General features: G+C 47.5%; 2 protein-coding genes and 1 long non-coding RNA gene across 4 annotated transcripts in view; 2 read left to right on the plus strand and 1 right to left on the minus strand.

Annotated features, from left to right (window-relative positions):
- The first annotated feature begins 681 nt into the window (after nucleotides 1-681).
- On the plus strand, nucleotides 682-5279 carry LOC311589412. Its single transcript, XR_014776542.1, has 4 exons — nucleotides 682-816; nucleotides 2493-2569; nucleotides 2695-2754; nucleotides 4908-5279. It is a non-coding gene; the product is annotated as an uncharacterized lncRNA (long non-coding RNA).
- Nucleotides 5280-9767: 4488 nt separating this feature from the next.
- On the minus strand, nucleotides 9768-10805 carry LOC311588905 (uncharacterized protein; the record flags this gene model as incomplete). The annotated part of the gene is made up of 2 exons (XM_084766998.1): nucleotides 9768-10095; nucleotides 10480-10805. The coding sequence occupies 2 exons, from the start codon at nucleotides 10803-10805 to the stop codon at nucleotides 9954-9956; spliced, it is 468 nt and encodes a 155-aa protein (XP_084623124.1). The 3' UTR covers nucleotides 9768-9953.
- Nucleotides 10718-16660, plus strand: part of DOCK5 (dedicator of cytokinesis 5) — a 188418-nt gene continuing 182475 nt past the window's right edge. For both annotated transcript variants that reach the window (XM_084766988.1, XM_084766989.1), the window contains exon 1: nucleotides 10718-10929. In XM_084766988.1, coding sequence (XP_084623114.1) covers nucleotides 10887-10929 — 43 coding nt within the window. In that variant the 5' untranslated portion in view covers nucleotides 10718-10886. The remainder of the gene's footprint in view (nucleotides 10930-16660) is intronic.

Here is a 16660-nt window from a genome sequence, read left to right on the forward strand (position 1 = left end):
CTGGGGAGCCCCAAATGTAAACAGTGATGTCATTTGTTATATAACCATTCTTGGCCGAATGTCACTTTTGTGTGGGTCCTGTATAAATGTGTGAGGTCAGAGGCTAGAACTTGAACCGTTGTCTTCACCAGCCTCTGTCTGTCTGTCTGTCTGTCTGTCTGTCTGTCTGTCTGTAGACCTGTGTACCTACTTATATTGCTGCTTGTTTGCTGTATGCAAATATACTATCGTTGGGGTGACTGCCGTGTCTGTCTGAATTAGTGGCCTTCACCCAGAGTGAATAAAGTATGTCCTATCAATCGACAATTCCTCAAACTCTTACCCTTCCAGCCTTCCGTGACTCTCCTTTCCTGGTATGAGCGCACGGACCTCATATAGGAGTTATGCTAGCTTCAAAAGATAAATTAGGAGACTTTCCACTTCCTGGTGGTGATTTGAGTGAGAACTGCCCCGCCCCCATAGGCTAGGAGGGTATCTGAACACTTGCTTCCTAGTTGGTGGTGAAGATTTAGGTGTGCAGCCTTGAAGGAGGAAGGACAGCACTGGGGTCAGGCTTAGAGACTGTACAGCCTCAGGATAGCACCCCTCCCTCCCCCTCCCCCTCCCTCCCCCTCCCTCCCCCTCCCTCCCCCTCCCTCCCCTTCCCTCCCCCTCTATACTTTCAGCTTCTGTTTCAGATATGATCTCTCAGCTTCCTCCTCCTGCCGCCATGCCTGCCTCCTATGATGGACTCTTGTCCTTCTAGAACTGCAAATGAAATTAAACCCTTTCTTATAAGTTGCATGCGTCATGGCGTTTTGTCAAATCAATGGATGAGTAAGTGATACAGATAATAAACATTGTGTTTAGCTGGCTTATCTTTCAAGCCTACAAAAGTATTGCTGTTCTATTATGGCATTTTTTTTTAGACTGGGTTTCTTTGTGTAGCCTTGGCTGTCCTGGACTCACTTTGTAGACCTGGCTGGCCTCGAACTCCCAGAGATCCACCCGCCTCTACCTCCCAAATGTTGGTGTTAAAGGCTTGTGCCACCATGCTAGACTCAGCATAGTCTTTGGAAGTAATGTTTTTACTTAATTTCTTCTTTGCTGTTTAGCTAGCTTGGTCTTTGGTTTTCTACTTTTGGGGCTCAATTTTCTTTGTTTACATTTTCCAGTGAATTGTTTTACATTGTGATTTTTTTTACAGTTTATTTTATGACTATTGTACATAGTTATCCTCTGCCTTATACACTCTGATGTATCTATACCTGTGGTTATAGAGCCTTCTTACTTCTAATTGTGTGTAATTGTGCTTTCCTTTTATTTATTTATTTTTTTCTTTCTTCTTCTCCTCCCTCTTCTCCACCCTCTTCCCCTCCTTCTTCTGAGACAGGGTCTCTATGTAGCCCTGGCTCGCCCGGAACTCACAGAAATCCCTCTGCCTCTACCTTCCACTTGCAGGGATTAGAGGTGTGTGCCACGTCCAGCCTTTTCCCTTTCATCCTTTGGTTTGGTTTGTTTCTCTGAGACTGGGTTTCTCTGTGTCCCGGACTCGCTCTGTAGACCAGGCTGGCTTCAAACTCGTTTTACTCTTGAATACATCCCCTAAGCTGTCCTTCTTGTTAGTATGCTTCTGCTTAAAACAGGTTGTAGGAGACTGAGCTAAGAAAATGCTGTTTAAATTTTCCTGTTGTTCTCATTTGGGTACATAGTGCCTTCTCTTCAAATTTGTACGCCGTCTTGAAGAATTCTAGCGTTGGCACTGAGGCAAAGAATTGCAAGAGCAAGTTGCAAATTTGCAGACCGAGATTCTGAGAGGTCTTTTTTTTGGCAAACTACAGGGAAAATAAAAAGCACCTCCCAGGGTTTCCCTGGCACGTGGGCGTGCCAAGACCACATTTAACAAGGGCAGGCGTTAACAAATACAGCACTTCTAAGTGGATTTGTGTCCCGGAAGAACTGATGTGGGTTAATTCTCCTCCTCGGGGTACGGAGTAGGGGTGGGGCGGGGGACTGTCTGCAAATGTGCCATGTAATGTTTAAGGGAACAAAGCCTGGGGTGTAATATTATGAGAGGGAAGGGCCTGTTTAAAAGAGAACATTACACCACAACGAGATGACTAAGAAACTACACAAGTAAATGAACTCCAGGACTCTCTCTGCCTGCAAGAAACAGTCCACTGAGTAAGGCGATCTCTGCTAAGTACTTAAAGACAGTTGGTTATCCTGAAAGAAATGGGTTTGGGAGTGGTGCCCAAATATGAACAGGGCACTCGGAAACTACATCTTGAGGCTGGAGTAGGCAGAACTGCATTACTGTCCTAGCATTGCCAGCATCCTGCCCTTGATGTGGTTTGCACTATCAAAGAGGTTTGCAAGCACCCAGTTTCAAAGAGCACCTCCCAAGAGAAGGCAATTCAAATCCTCGCCATGCAAAATCACAGGCCCTAAAGCCCCGAGTCACTTTTATTGTGTCTGTAACAATTCTACTCTATCTGCTCTTTCTCCCGAAGGGACACCAAGAATGGCATTCAAAACCGTTGATCTTAGGGATAAGGAGCAGGTGTGGGATCACAAGGAGCCTTTCCAGGTCAGTTGACAATGAAGCTCCTCCTCTGCCTTCCAAGCCCCTTCAGGTATTCCTGGGAGACCCCAAGCCGTTATTCTCAGGATTGCCAAAGCAATCTGGCCTTTTCGGATTTTCTTCTGCCCTAGCGTTCACCAGGTGAAATCGTGACACCCAGCCGGCCCTGCCAGTCTCCAGTCTCCTCAGAGGTACCTTGACATTTCCTTCTAGAACCTGTCTGGTGGAGGGCACCCACTGAGATGCCCCTGTCCCCTCTGGTGGTGTCTGCTCTTGTGTGTGCCACTGTCTCCCAGAGGTTTGGGTTTTGATCTGGAGTTCCCATCACTCGGTATACACTTCAAAGGGAATAGGTCAGAAGATACTAAAAACAAACGGACAAAACATGGATTGCCACTGCTTTTAGAAGTACCACATTCTTTGCCCATCCCCCCACCCCCAACCCAACCTTCTCTGACTCTCTCACAGAGGTCAGGCTAACCTGGAACCTGCCATTCCCCTGCCTCCACTTCCTGTGTGCTGGGATTACATATCCGGGACCCTCTCCTGAGACACTGTCCTGTGATTTCTAAGCCAATTTTTACTACTTAGGGTTCTTGTCTTCCACTGACTTCGTTCCCAGGCCCTCATGCAAATACTCCCAGCGAGAAAGTTCCAGCATAGGCCTCCTTTGTCACCATATTCCTGATTGTCCCAGCCCTCCCACTCACCTAAATGGTAGTGATCCTATTTTGTTTTTGAGGAGGGGGAGGGTGGGTATGGTTGTGGGAGTTGACAAACTAAGGCCCAAGGGCTGAGTCAGCTTATCTATCGGCTGCTTTTATAGAGCCTGGAGTTATAAATGTCTTTCACTTTCCTAAATGACTAGGGAATAAAATTTAAAGAATGATAGTTCATGCATATGGAGATTATATAAAATTCGGATACATATAAAGTTTTATTGAAACACAGCCATATGCATTCGTTTACATAGTGACTGTGGCCACTTTCCAGTTGCAGCTGCAGAATCAAGTCATTGCAGCAAAGTCTCTATTATGGTCAACAAAGCGTGCGCGCGTGCACGAGCGCACAGACACATACACACACACACACACACACACACACACACACACACACACACACACACACACACCTTTTCAGAAAAAGGCCAGTGAGTGACCTTCAGTTTCCTGCAGGGCCCTGGAGTCATACTGACTAGACTGGATTTACTTCTATCTGACACTGACTACGCAGACCATTTCCTACATCTTCCAAACCACCACTTATGCATTTGTAAAGAGGACAAATTAATTATTTTTGTTTTTATTTTGAAAGCTGTTTAATTATACATCCATTTAACAAAACATTAGCAATCAATTTTCAGAGTCATGTTAAAGGTGAATCCATCACAATATACATTTATATTATTACACATAAATAAAATAAACTACATACAGCAAGAAGAACAGCATATAATCAGGAATTATATGAATGTTACAGTCATGGTGCTTTGGCTAATTGTATTTGGCAACCTTTCAGAAAACATCTTTCCTATCTTGGTGAGTCTAAAATTCTGAATATAAATCAATTATCTATCATATCTCATTTCTATCAACTTAAAAACATCTATCTAGACCTAAAAACATCTTAATTCTGCCTAAAAATGGGCAAGCTTGGATGCAGGCAGAGGCGACAGCCAAACTCTGCCAAGACAGGGTAAGCAAGCCCTCAGTAGTTCCTGCCTCACAAATATGTCTGTCAGATATAGTGGGCCAGAAGGCTGACAATGATGCTTCAACGTTATAGAGAGTTTTGAGTGACTGTTCAGGCAGCAAACTATCTCTGTTGCTTTTTTTCATTTTGGAAGCTGCTACCTTGCACTTCCGGTTTACTCAGGTAATTAAGTTTTATTCCTTTTTAAGTCTCTGATGAGGCTGAAGACCAGACAGTTTAGTCTTTTTAATTAAGCTTAATTGTTTAGAGGGAATTGAATAAGTGTTAAATCAATGGTTCTCAACCTGTGGGGCACGACCCCCACAGGGACCTCATATTGGATATACTGTGTATCAAATATTTACATTAAAATGCATAACTAGAAAAATTACAGTAACAAGGTAGCAATAAAAATAATTTTATGGTTTGGGGGTCACCATAGCACAAGGAATTGAATTGAAGGGTCATAGCATTAGGAAGGCTGAGAACCACTGTGTTATGTTCGCCTCGTAGGACTGCATTGGGAGAAAAGAAGCCAGGTGCGTGCCTGGCCACACACATTCCTTAACACTTAATGCTGAGTGTGGAAAGCCTTCGGAATTGTTCTGATACTACAGAAAATGTCCCAACCAAGCTTTTGTTTTCTTGACAGAGTGACTGGAAGGGAAAATCTGCTGTAAGAGACACACATGGAGACAAGATAGTCCAAGCATCATGAGGACCAAAAGCTGCTGGTGAACTTTCACCCCTACCACAAAGGTCAAGCTGAAGCAGACATTTTCCAGCTTTGCTCATAGTGCATGAGTTGTCCACATTATGTCCTGATTTTCACTATTACCTCATTTTGAACAGTTTTTCTAAGTTTGTTTTAAAAGGTCTGTTTATTTATCATTTTTTATGCTATGTACGTGCTGCACACATAGTTTATGCGCACCGGGTGCACACAGGAGCCCACAGAGCTGAGAAGAGGATGCCAGATCCCCGGGAACTGGGGTTACAGAGGTTTGTGAGCTGCCAGCTCCCCAAGCTGGGCTCAACTTATACAGACAATGCAGCAAACTGAATCCTAGATATAAAACCGAAAGTGTCTTGTTTTGTTGTGTAAAAGGTTAAAGTGTGCGCCGCACATAAATCTTCCCACTAGGGCATCAAGAGAGGGATGGCAGAAAAAAAACCACACACACACACACACACACACACACACACACACACACACACTTATTCTCTTCCTAACGATCGGGTACGACGCCCACCCAAGGCCAAGTGGCCGAGCTGAGGATGTGTCTAGTGATGCTCAGGTCTGTATCTGGAGTTACAGAGTAGATGATGCGAGAATCTCCAGGATATTAGAGGAAGTGTTTCTGGGAATCGAATAACAAGCTCCTTTGCCCTGTTCAGCTCAGGGGTCCCCAGTGCCAAGGCATCACCTGCTCACTACCCACAAACCTCTGCGTAGAACCAAGAATCATTTGTATTCCTTGTTATTGTGTGGAGTTCTAGCAGCTACTCACTTCCTTATGTAGGAAAAAAACAAAACAAAACAAAACAAAAAAACCCAAACACCTAACAATTGTCTGTAACAGAATCCGTTTCAGCCAGACTTGGTAAAATAAGCCTGATCAATGGGGAAAGTAGAGCCCTGGCCAGCTGCCTTCGTAGCCTGTGTGAGGTGCTGTCGGGGATAGCTATAGAATTCAGGTCAATCAAGCTAGATGGGAAAGTCATCTCTCCTCATTTCTCCCTCTGGAGCTCCCTCAAGCACACACGCTCTTGTGCACATGCTCTTGTGCACATGCTCTTGTGCACATGCTTTTGTGCTGCTAGTGTTCTAATGGGCTTTGGACTCTAGATATCTGTAATTGTGGGGTATGTTTCATGGGGTTTTTTTTTCTTTCTTTCTGAAAAGACACCAGAGGAAAAAGAAAAGGCAAATTCTGGGAAACAGTCTGTTATTCCACCTACCCATCTGGCCCACTCTCTAATTTTAAACCTCATTTTAATAACAAGACTTTGAATAGCTGTGCTTTTATGACTTAAATGGACTTTCAAGCTGGGATATAAGCACCCAATATAACAAAGTGGGTGGACTTCAGTCTGTAGAGGGAAAAGTATAAACACACCAAAAGAAAGCTGTGGTGAGAGTTTTCTATTTTCCTCCAACCCCCTTGAAAGCAATCATTGCCGTGCCTGCAATCTCCAGAGTCCACATTCAAACCTGGAGTTTTGGGAAGTCTTATCACCACACCGAAGAGTATGTTGATTGAAATGGTTTTGCTTCAAATCAAGTTCTCCAGAGTAAAAGGATTAACACTCTAGTGTGCATCAAACGTAAAAACATATCCTTGGTCAAAGAACAGAGATCGGGACTGGAGAGATGGCTCAGTGGTTAAGAGCACTGTCTGTTCTTCCGAAGGTCCTGAGTTCAATTCCCAGCAACCACATAGTGGCTCACAACCATCTATAATGAGATCTGGTGCTCTCTTCTGGCAGGCAGGCACACATGCAAGCATGTATAAATAATAAATAAATTAAAAAATACACAGAGAAACCCTGTCTCGAAAACCCAACAAACAAACAAACAAAAAGAACAGAAATCAGCCGTTTCCCTCCACACAGGGGACTGAGGCAACTCTGGGAAGGCCCTGCTCCACAGCAGTCCAGGCCTATGTTCTAGACTAAGGTTTGCAGCTGCTAAAGGTCCAGGGTGAGCAGGGGCTGAGCAGTGAGTGAGGAAATAAGTCCTAGGAGATATTAGAAGGTCAACTTTGATTCAAAACAGAGAGAACAAGGATGATATCACAGAAGATCAACAACAGACAAAAATGGCGGCTGTGTCCATCAGTTCTTCAAGGCCCGAAACTTTGGGTCATTCCCCACTTACTTTGTCTCTCACAGCCCAACACCAAGGTCTGTAGAGCCTACGCGATACGGTGTGAGGAAAGATTCCAAAACAACAACAAAACATAAGCACATCTTTTTTGCCAAGCCTAGCGGAGAACCCCTCTCAGCTCGCATGTCCTCCTATTGGCATTCCCTTCCGTCTGCGTCCGGAACACCGGCCCTTTCCACAGCGGCCACCCATTCCCAGCTGTTGTCATTCACGGGCATCCTTAGCCCTTCGGAGTCAGTTCTAACCACAGCAGACGCCATTGGACAGTGTGTGGTATCCCCACTGACACAAGCTCCAACGCTTCGGGACTCGTACTAACTAACATAGGAAGCCCTCATCCTGGTCCTGGTCCTCCGTCACTTGTGCCTCCTGAACCAGGTTTCCTGTTCCACTCAGATCACGCACTGTCCAGGACTCTTTGCCAGTTTGGAACCTGTTAGACCTGCTGGGTAGCCTCTGCCTTTGCTGCTCAGGCTGTCCAGACACTTCCCCCTTTATCACGGGGGTGGGGTGGGGGGGGGTGGGTCATCCGCACTTCCTCTAGTCCTGCCATTTCAGTCTCCCCTTAGCTCAGAGGCCTTCCCAGATGCTTATGTGTAAATCCGGGCACCTACACGCCCCATGCACCTTGCTAGGGTTTCTCTCTGCAGGCCTAACCCGGCCTTGGGCATGCGTGAATTTCTTCTAGCCTTACTTCTTGCCCTAGCTGTGGGAAGGTGCCTCACTTACCTCAATACTGAGCCTTCATTCCAGGAACAGCGTCCAGCGCATAGGAGGAAGAAGAGAATACCTAGCCAGGGTGGTTAAGTTGATCGTCATGTCATTGACCAAGAAGACGTTATTTTGGGGAGACAGTGGGGATCTTTGTGAATGTCAGGTCTACGCTGATGGAAGCATGTCTTGCTGTGTATTAAAAATAGATTCCTGGGCTACACAGAGAAACCCTGTCTTGAAAAACCAAAAAAAAAAAAAAAAAAAAAAAAAAAAAAAAATTCCTGGGGCTGGAGAGATGGCTCAGTGGTTGAGAGTACTGACTGCTCTTCCAAAGGACCGGGGTTCAATTCCCAGCACCCACATGGCAGCTCACAACTGTCTATAACTCCAAGACCTCACACCCTCATACAGACATACATGCAGGCAAAACACCAATGCACATTAAAAAATAAATAAATAAAAATAGATTCCTATGAGAACTAATTTTCTTTCTTTCTTAGCCATTCCTGTTTCTTCTTTTGAGAATTCTGTTTAGTCAGTAGCTCAGTTTGTAATTTGGTTGATTGTTTTGCTGTTTAGATTATTTGGTGATTTTATATATTTTTTTTAAACATTCAGTATTAAGTACACAATGAAAACTTACTATTAAATTACAAAAGGAATAAATGACACAATGTGCAATCATGTTTAACATTGAGTTTCCCTCTATCAGAAATAAAAATTGAAAGAGATATAGAGGCACGCAGATCTCTGTGAGTTCGAGGCCAGCCGGGTCTTCAAAGTGAGTCTAGGACAGCCAAGGCTATACAGAGAAACCCTGTCTTGAAAAACAAAGAGGGGGAGGGGCATAATAGAACCACTCTAAGAATGATGGCCAAAGCACAGTCATTAAAAGGTACCTATTAGAGGACCTACATGAAGTCTGAGCTGCCCATCGGGCACATCTGTGTAGGGGGCCTAGATCCAGTCCATGCAAGGTCTTCGGCTGGTGCTTCAGTCTCAGCGGGCTCCTCTGGGCTCTGGTTAGCTGGCTCTGTTGGTCTTCTTGTGAAGCTCCTGTCACCTCCAGGTCCTTTTCTCCTTTCCCCACTTTTCCACAAGGCTCCCTATGCATTGCCCAATGTTTGGCTGTGAGTCTCAGCATGTGCCAGCTTTTTGATTACTTCCCCCTGGTGGGACTCGCTTGTTGGGCCACAGGGGGAAGAGGACACAGTCCTGATAGGACGTGATGAGCTGGGGTGGATGGGAAGGGGAGCTCCCCTTTTCTGAGGAATAGGGGAGGTATGGTGAGGGGAAGGGAGTGTGGGTGTGGCTGGGAAGTGAGGAGGGATGAGGCTATGACCAGGATGTGAATTAAATTTTTTTTTTTTTTTTTAGGGGCTGGAGAGATGGCTCAGAGGTTAAGAGCACTGTCTCTTCTTCTAAAGGTCCTGAGTTCGGTTCCCAGAAACCACATGGTGGCTCACAACCATCTGTGATGAGATCTGGTGCCCTCCTCTGGCATAGAGGCAGAACACTGTGTAACTAACAGAAATAAATAAATCTTTAAAAAAATTTTTTTTTAGTAAAAGGTACCTATTAAGCTTGGGTCGGTGGTGCACTCCTGCAATCCCAGCACTCTGGGAGGCAGAGGCAAGAAGATCTCTGTGAGTTCAGGGCCAGCCTGGTCTACAAAGTGAGTTCAGGACAGCCAAGGCTACACAGAGAAAGTCTGTCTCGAAAAACAAAAACCAAACCAACCAAAACCAAAACCAAACAACAAAAACCCAACTCAAATTATCCCCCTCCCCTGAAAGTGGTGATTTATCTCATCCAGGACTCCAACTTCCAAACTTACTTTCTAAAGAGGAATCCTAGGGTTAAAAAACATTCAGGTGTGGTTCGCAAAAAGTCACCAGCGTTCACTCAAAGCATTACTGTCTTTTATTGCGTGTTTTAATTTCATGTTCTATTCTTGTCAGTTTCCAAACTGGCAAGAAAGTCTCCACAGACTCCAAGAACAGAATAATTTCTTGCAAGAGGGTTTTTTTTCCCAGATGGTGAAGCTAACTGGTTGGTTAGTCCGAAATGTTACTTTGAAGGGTGAGGTGTCTGCTAGGTAGCATTTACTTCATTCTGGAGGTCTCTCCAAGAGCTCTCTCCAGGGGGAAGCGCGTCGCGTCTCCCCGCAGAGGGCGCCACGTTCATCCCTGAGCGGTTGAACACCCAGCCGCCTTTTTGAGTCCTCAGTCTTCGGCTAGAAAAAGACAGGGCAATAGATGTGCCTGAGTCCTCCTACAGAACAGTGCTTTTAGGGCAAGGGGGGTGGGGGCAGTTGGAAAGAAAACCTCTTGGAGCGGGCTTCTCTCAGTGTGAAAGTTTGAGTTGCTGCAACTGGGGAGACATAAATCTCTGGGTTTGGATTTTCCAGATTAGAGCTTTGTCAACAGTTTCCTAATGCAGGTCCCCCCCACTCCCATTGGATACTTTTGAAGAGCCCGTGTCCCTTGCACCAGTTCCCTGCGGACGTTGAAGTACGGCTTCCGGCTCTGCAAACGCTCCCGGAGGCGAAGGCGGTAGCTCACCGCTCATTCATTCGACAAATATTTACTGAGCGTCCGGAGCGACCGGTGACTCTTACCAGCTCCTCCTTCGCGCGCCGCGGCGCAGCCCGGGAGCTCCGGTGATCGCGGAGCCGACGCAGGGAGGACCAGGCGGGAAGCTCCGGGTTGCGACTCCAGCCGGGCAAGGCGGAGCAGACGCGGGAGGCCGGCGGCCGGGGGGTGGGGGGTGCAGAGGGCGCGGCCAGCGGGAGGAGCCGGGGCGGCGCCGAGGAGGGCGCGCGGGGTGCGCGGCCGCCCGCCCCAGCAGGTGACCGCCGGCGTCCGGCGAGGGCGTGCGGGGGCCCCGGGCGCGAGCGAGGCGGGACGCCGGCGCGCCAAAGTCGGCCAAGTTTTGACGGAACATGGCGGAAGAGTCCGGCAGGCGCAGCAGCTCTCGGAGCACCAGTGGCTGAAGCCGCTAGCGCCGCGGGGCGAGGTCGTCGCCATGGCCCGTTGGATCCCTACCAAGAGGCAGAAGTATGGGGTTGGTGAGTGCTTTGCCCCTCCCTACCCTGACCCAAGCGCCACCGAGTCCACGGGCTTTGGCCCCGCCGAACTGGCGCACATTCGGCTGCCCCGTCCCGCTGCTGCAGCCCCGAGAGTCCAGCCCGCCCTGAAGGCTAAAAGTGCTGTTAGTCTTGGCCACTCTGATTCCCCTTTCCGAACCCCAACTCTAGTGCCGCACACTGTGGATGCGCGCCGAGTCCCCCTTTGCCGTAGGTGGCTAGCGAGGGCCGCACGTGGGATGGTGCGCTTTGCGCCTGTCCTTTCCCAGAGCCCACTCTGAAGCTCCAAAGTCCCTTCCTTCCCTCCCAGTCTCGACTGTAGTCACAAACATAATGGGAAGTCGAAGTTGCGAGTGGAGGTGATGGAAGAGGCAGGAAGTGTGTGGCGTGGGACGGAGGCCAAGGGGCTCCTGAGGCTGTGTGTGAGGACACCCATCTGACCTAACTGGCATGGATGGAGAGGTGCGACACAGCTTCCCTATGGGGCAAGAAGGGGGATACGTCCGGCGCTAGCGCGTGGCGTTCGTGATCGCGGTAACCTAGAGCGCCTTGATTGCTGAACTCCGGCCTCTTGGTTTGGATCCGTAACCGTGGCTTTGCGGGGTTGGACCCCTGTGGAAAAACTTTCCACTTTCACTTTTGATTGAACCTGGTCGGGTAGGAGAGGCGCTCACCTTTAGCCAGACGTTTGCCTTGACAGTCAGACTTTAAATGAAGCCTCTAGAATAAACAAGTGTGTCGTGCAAGAATTTTATCACCCAAGATTCATTCACTTGGGCACGTCTGAAATGTAATCCTTTATTCCTTTCAGCACTCTCCTTTTCTCCCCTCGCGAGCCTGCAGGAACACTTGCCTGAAGTAATTACTCTGTTGTGGCATCTACACTCCTTTCAGACACGAAGTCCTATGTGCTTCTGTAGCCGTGACTCACGTTTCCCTCTTCCATCTTTAGCGTATTAGTAATTTGAGGCATGTGGAAAGCCTGCATATATACGCTGGTAAATATGTATCTATGTATATATTCCCCCCAGAATGTTTTTTGTTTTTGTTTCTTAGTTTTGATTTTTTTTTTGGAGACAGGGGTTCCTCTATGTTATCACGGCGGGCCTAGACCCGCTTTGTAGACCAGGCTGGCCTCGAACTCACAGGGATAGCTTACCTCTGCCTCCTGAGTGCTGGCTCCCAAAAGTTTTTAAATTCGGCTTTACTTATAGAAATTTTACTCCTCCACATGGCTAGGTAGGTCACATGGATAGAGGAGATTTCTTAAGCTCCAGATCCCCACCCCCACCCCCACTTCAGATAGGACTGTTGGCCAGGTACCTGCCAGTAAGCAGCTGCTGCTGTGTACATGAAATCCTGTTAAAAGTGATGAAGGGTTGGGTGTGTCAATCACATAGCCATGTCCAAAGCCCTGGATTCCATTTTCTGTACCATAGGAGGAAATTAGTTTATTTGAGCAGTGTAGGGTATGCTTAATGAATTCAAGTATGTTTAGCAGTAACCAATCTCTAATTGCGAAAGGGCTCATTTCTAACCCAGGTTGGAAGTTGTTCCCGACAAGTATGTTTCCAATGGTGTGCTGTATATTGTCATGGGTGTAAGAATGTTTCCGGTATTTCCCCGTGTTCTGGAGTCCGGCTTTTGGCTACTGAAAGTCCTTGTTTCTTCTAGGGTCTTAGCAAAGTGGTTCCAGGGTGCAATCTGGGACGTTTACTTCACAGCTGCCCCAGGTTGAGACACAGAATAAGCGCTGAAGTGGGCGGTAAGGTGGGGTGGGGTGGGGTTGGGGGGCTTGGCGGGGCTGAGTGTTCACGGAGTATCTGTGCTCTTGGGTTTTGGAAGCCATCCCTGGCTGCAGGCGAGCCTGGAGGGGCCCAGCTTTCAGCGCTCCCTCAATGCAGACCCTTCCCCTCGCCGCCCAAGCTGTGCGGAGCTCACTGTAGACAGTCCACTCAGCTCTGTGGATCGGTGGTGTTTGTTTCATGGAGGGCCACTCTGGTGGGACTTCACTCTCATGTGCCTGCGCCCCCACCCACAGCACCCTCCCCACCCTGCAGCCCACCTTAGCGTTTGCCTCTGGAGTTCAGCTCTGCCTACTGCTTCCTTCCTTTACCTCTGCACATCTCCACTGCAACCTCTCTCCCTTGTGCCATCCCTTAGTTTGTTGCCTTAGCCTCCCCTCCTCCGCCAGGAGGGGCTGGGGGGGGCGGTCATTGATTTCTCTTCTGAGATCCCCCCAGCCCCTCCCTCTGGCTAGTTGCTTTTTGAAACAGGGCTTCTCTGTGTGGCCCTGGCTGCCCTGGAAACTCACTTTGTAGATCAGGCTGGCCTCAAACTGCCTTGTTCGAACCTGCCTCCTGAGTGCTGGGATTAAAGGCATACAGCACCGTGCCCAGCATGGCTAGTTTTATTAATTCTGCCCTAATTGCACATATATAGTATAGGGTACAAGGGTAACTGAAAGGGGGAGTCCGTCATCCGTGTTGGGGTGAGACTTTCTGATGCTGAGATTGCTTTGGGGTCACTTACTCTGCTCCTGCTCAGCAAGGAAGCCTAGTGAACTCATTGGTTCCCCCAAGTTGGATTTTGATGGAAGCATACTTTGGTTTGTCATTGGTATCCTATAAAGAGGACGTAGATGTTTGTTTATATCTTCCCAGGGGAAGAATTCTGGCAAATGAAGGTTATATTTTTTGTTTTGTTTTGTTTTTTATTTCTGCCAATCATGTCCTCCTTACGGCTTCATTCTCTGCAGCTCAGTTATCAATAGTTAACCAAGGCCCAAATATGAAATGGGATGAGAGAGAGAGAGAGAGAGAGAGAGAGAGAGAGAGAGAGAGAGAGAGAGAGGACACATTCATGTAACTTACATTTTTGTCTCTTATTTCAATCTATTTTATTTCTGGTTATTTTTCCTTTCTTACAGTGCCTACTTTATAAATTAAACTATCATAGGCACATATCTAGCATATGCACAGGATTTCAAGATCCACCGGGGTCTTGGAGCATGTCTGCTTTCGGCCAGGTGTCTGCTCTGTAAGTGTGTTCACCAGTGTGCGCCTTGATGCTGGGGTGCCCTGGTGAAGCAGGCTAACGGGAACTTTTCTAGAGCTTTAATGCAGTTTTCTTCCAGTTAAACTGTGACACCCCATTTGTCCCAATATGGGGTCCCACTGTTTTGCTGAGGCAGTAAGGAAGCATTGGGATATCATGGGGCGTACTGGTGTAGCTTACTGCCCTGGGATGCTGTCACTTCTGAGGGCCGATGATAAAGGAAGCTCTCAGGTAGCCATCTTGAGGCTTTTGGTGACCCACAACAGCAGAGCAGGTTGTTACTCACCACATGTTTGCTGTGAGGGTGCAACTGTGATCTGCACTTGAGTTGTGCTTGGGGAAGGTAATGGTGCGGTTCCCACTGTTTCCTCCTCTGTCTGGTTCCTCTTGGTTGTTTTTTCAGTAGGGACTGAAAAATGTCTGGGAGTCCTTAGTACACGAACAACACCAGTTCAGCCTCTGGTATTAAGTGAATCTAAATGGTCATTGTGTACATCTGTGCTATCCAGGAAGGAGACTGACAGACTTAATTCTTTAGAGTAAGTTCTTCAGTACTCAACATTAGTACTCCAGAATGAGGTGCTTAGATCTGAATGCTAAGTACTTAGGATAAGTATTATTCTCGGAATCCAGGCAACTTTGTGTTTCCCTTCACTTCTTTTTTCATTTTACTTATTTGCAGTACTGGTGACTGAACATGGGGCCTTGTGAATGCTAAGTGAGTGTTCTGCCGCTGATTTGTTTTCCCAGACCTCCTTAATTTTCATTATTGAGTCTTGCTAGTTTGTCCAGACCAGCCTTGAACTTCCCTTCGTAGCCTAGACAGGTCTTGAACTTGGAATCTTCTTGCCTCAACCTCCTGAGCAACTGAACTTACAGATCTACAGAACGAGACCTGATCCTTTTTCCTGTTTAAATGTATAGAGATGTCAAAGGCTGATGTTTGAATTTTTAAGCACCTATTCATGATAAATATGCTTGTCGCTTTAAATTTTCAATAAATCTTTCTCAAGTGAGTCAGGGTCTCCCTACTGTACTCAGGCAGTCTTGGGATTCTCCATCCTCCTGCCTCAGCCCCTGGAGTGCTAGAATTAACTAGCATACATCATGACTCTCAGCTTAAGCATGTTTTTAAGTTAGCTTCTGCCCAAGGCATTTATGTCATGAACAAAGATTATATTCTTTGTGGCCTGTTTGCAAAGCAGTTCACTGGTGCATGTTGGGATTTCCGGTATCTATAGCTATAGTGTCATTGGAAACCTTTGGAGGGGAAACACTGGCTTTCACAGTTCGCCCTCCAGCAGTTTAGCTGTGCTTGCCCCAGTTAGCCACAAGCACTGGGCTTTGTAGAGCACATCCTCGAGCGAGCGCTGATTTAAGAGCTAAGCCAGACTCTGGCTCTTCCTGGTGCTTTCAGCCTCTCCTCTGCTCATGCCATCCACTGTCACCATGGACACAGTATCCCTCAGGCTCGAGTGTGACATCAGGGAGGGCATTTCACAGTGACCGGTGTGAAGGGTATTCACAGGAACCAGTGTGAATGTCCTTATTATTTGTCCTCATGTTTACATGTGTTTGGGGGGAGCAGTTATATGCATGAGTGCAGGTGCTCATGGGAGTCAGAGGTGTTGGATCCCCTGGAAACTGGAGTTACATTGGGAGCCGCCTGATGCGGGTGCTGGAAACTGAGCTCTGGTCCTCTGCAAGAATTACGCATCCCTTTAATCTCTGAGGTCCTTTTCCAGGCACCCCTCCCCCCCCCCCGGCTTAAAATTTAAGATAAATCGCTGAACAATAGGATTATAGGTGTATGCCACCGTATCAGGTCCAGGTTCCTTTTTTGAGATGAGTCTCCACCCCAAGTGCCAGGATTGTCTGCATGTAACGTCAGCCGGTACACGTTGCTGGGGACTCAACCCAAGGATTTGTGTGTGCCCAGAGAGCACTCCTGTCAGCTGGGTTCCACCCCCAGGGTCTCCAGCTCCTTTCAAGGAGAGGGAAACTGAATTGCTTCCTTCTAGGGCTTCTTGACTTAAGGGTCACACGAAACTCTGGCAATCTGGTGACCTCCTCATCCACTTGTGACACTTGTGAGGACAGAGGACCGAAAATGAGACTCGTTGTACTGAAATGCTTGTCAGTTTATTTCTCTCTCTCTCTCTCTCTCTCTCTCTCTCTCTCTCTCTCTCCTCCTTATCCTTTAATCAATAACAGGGTAGCCGTGGCAGTTTCAATAATTTTGGCTTGTTGATGAGTGTGTGTGATCTGTGTATATGTCGGTAACTGCCGGGTAGGATCGGAAAGTGCTTATTGGTGGGATGCGGCAGGTCCCGCTAACCCAGCCATGGCTTACGGCCTATCCCCAGTTGAAGTCAGTGCTGAGTGCCAAGGACTCTCTCTCTCTTCTCATCTCCTCCCAGTATTCTGGGTTTGAGTTTAGATTGAGCCCTTGCCTGAGGCTCCCGCAGGTGAGGAGCTGAAGAACCATCTGAGACACACAATAGTAACCCTTGCTGACAGCATTACCGCTTACCAGCCATGGGACTCCCTGTGACGATGTTAAATATCACACAATTATAGTCCCAGCCATTTGCAACTCCAGTTCTAGCAGGTCTGAGGCTGGCTTCTGCCTGCCACGGGCACCAGACATACTTGT

This window comes from Acomys minous, assembly GCF_964271855.1.
Source record: "Acomys minous genome assembly, chromosome: 18".
NCBI classification, from domain to species: domain Eukaryota; kingdom Metazoa; phylum Chordata; class Mammalia; order Rodentia; family Muridae; genus Acomys; species Acomys minous.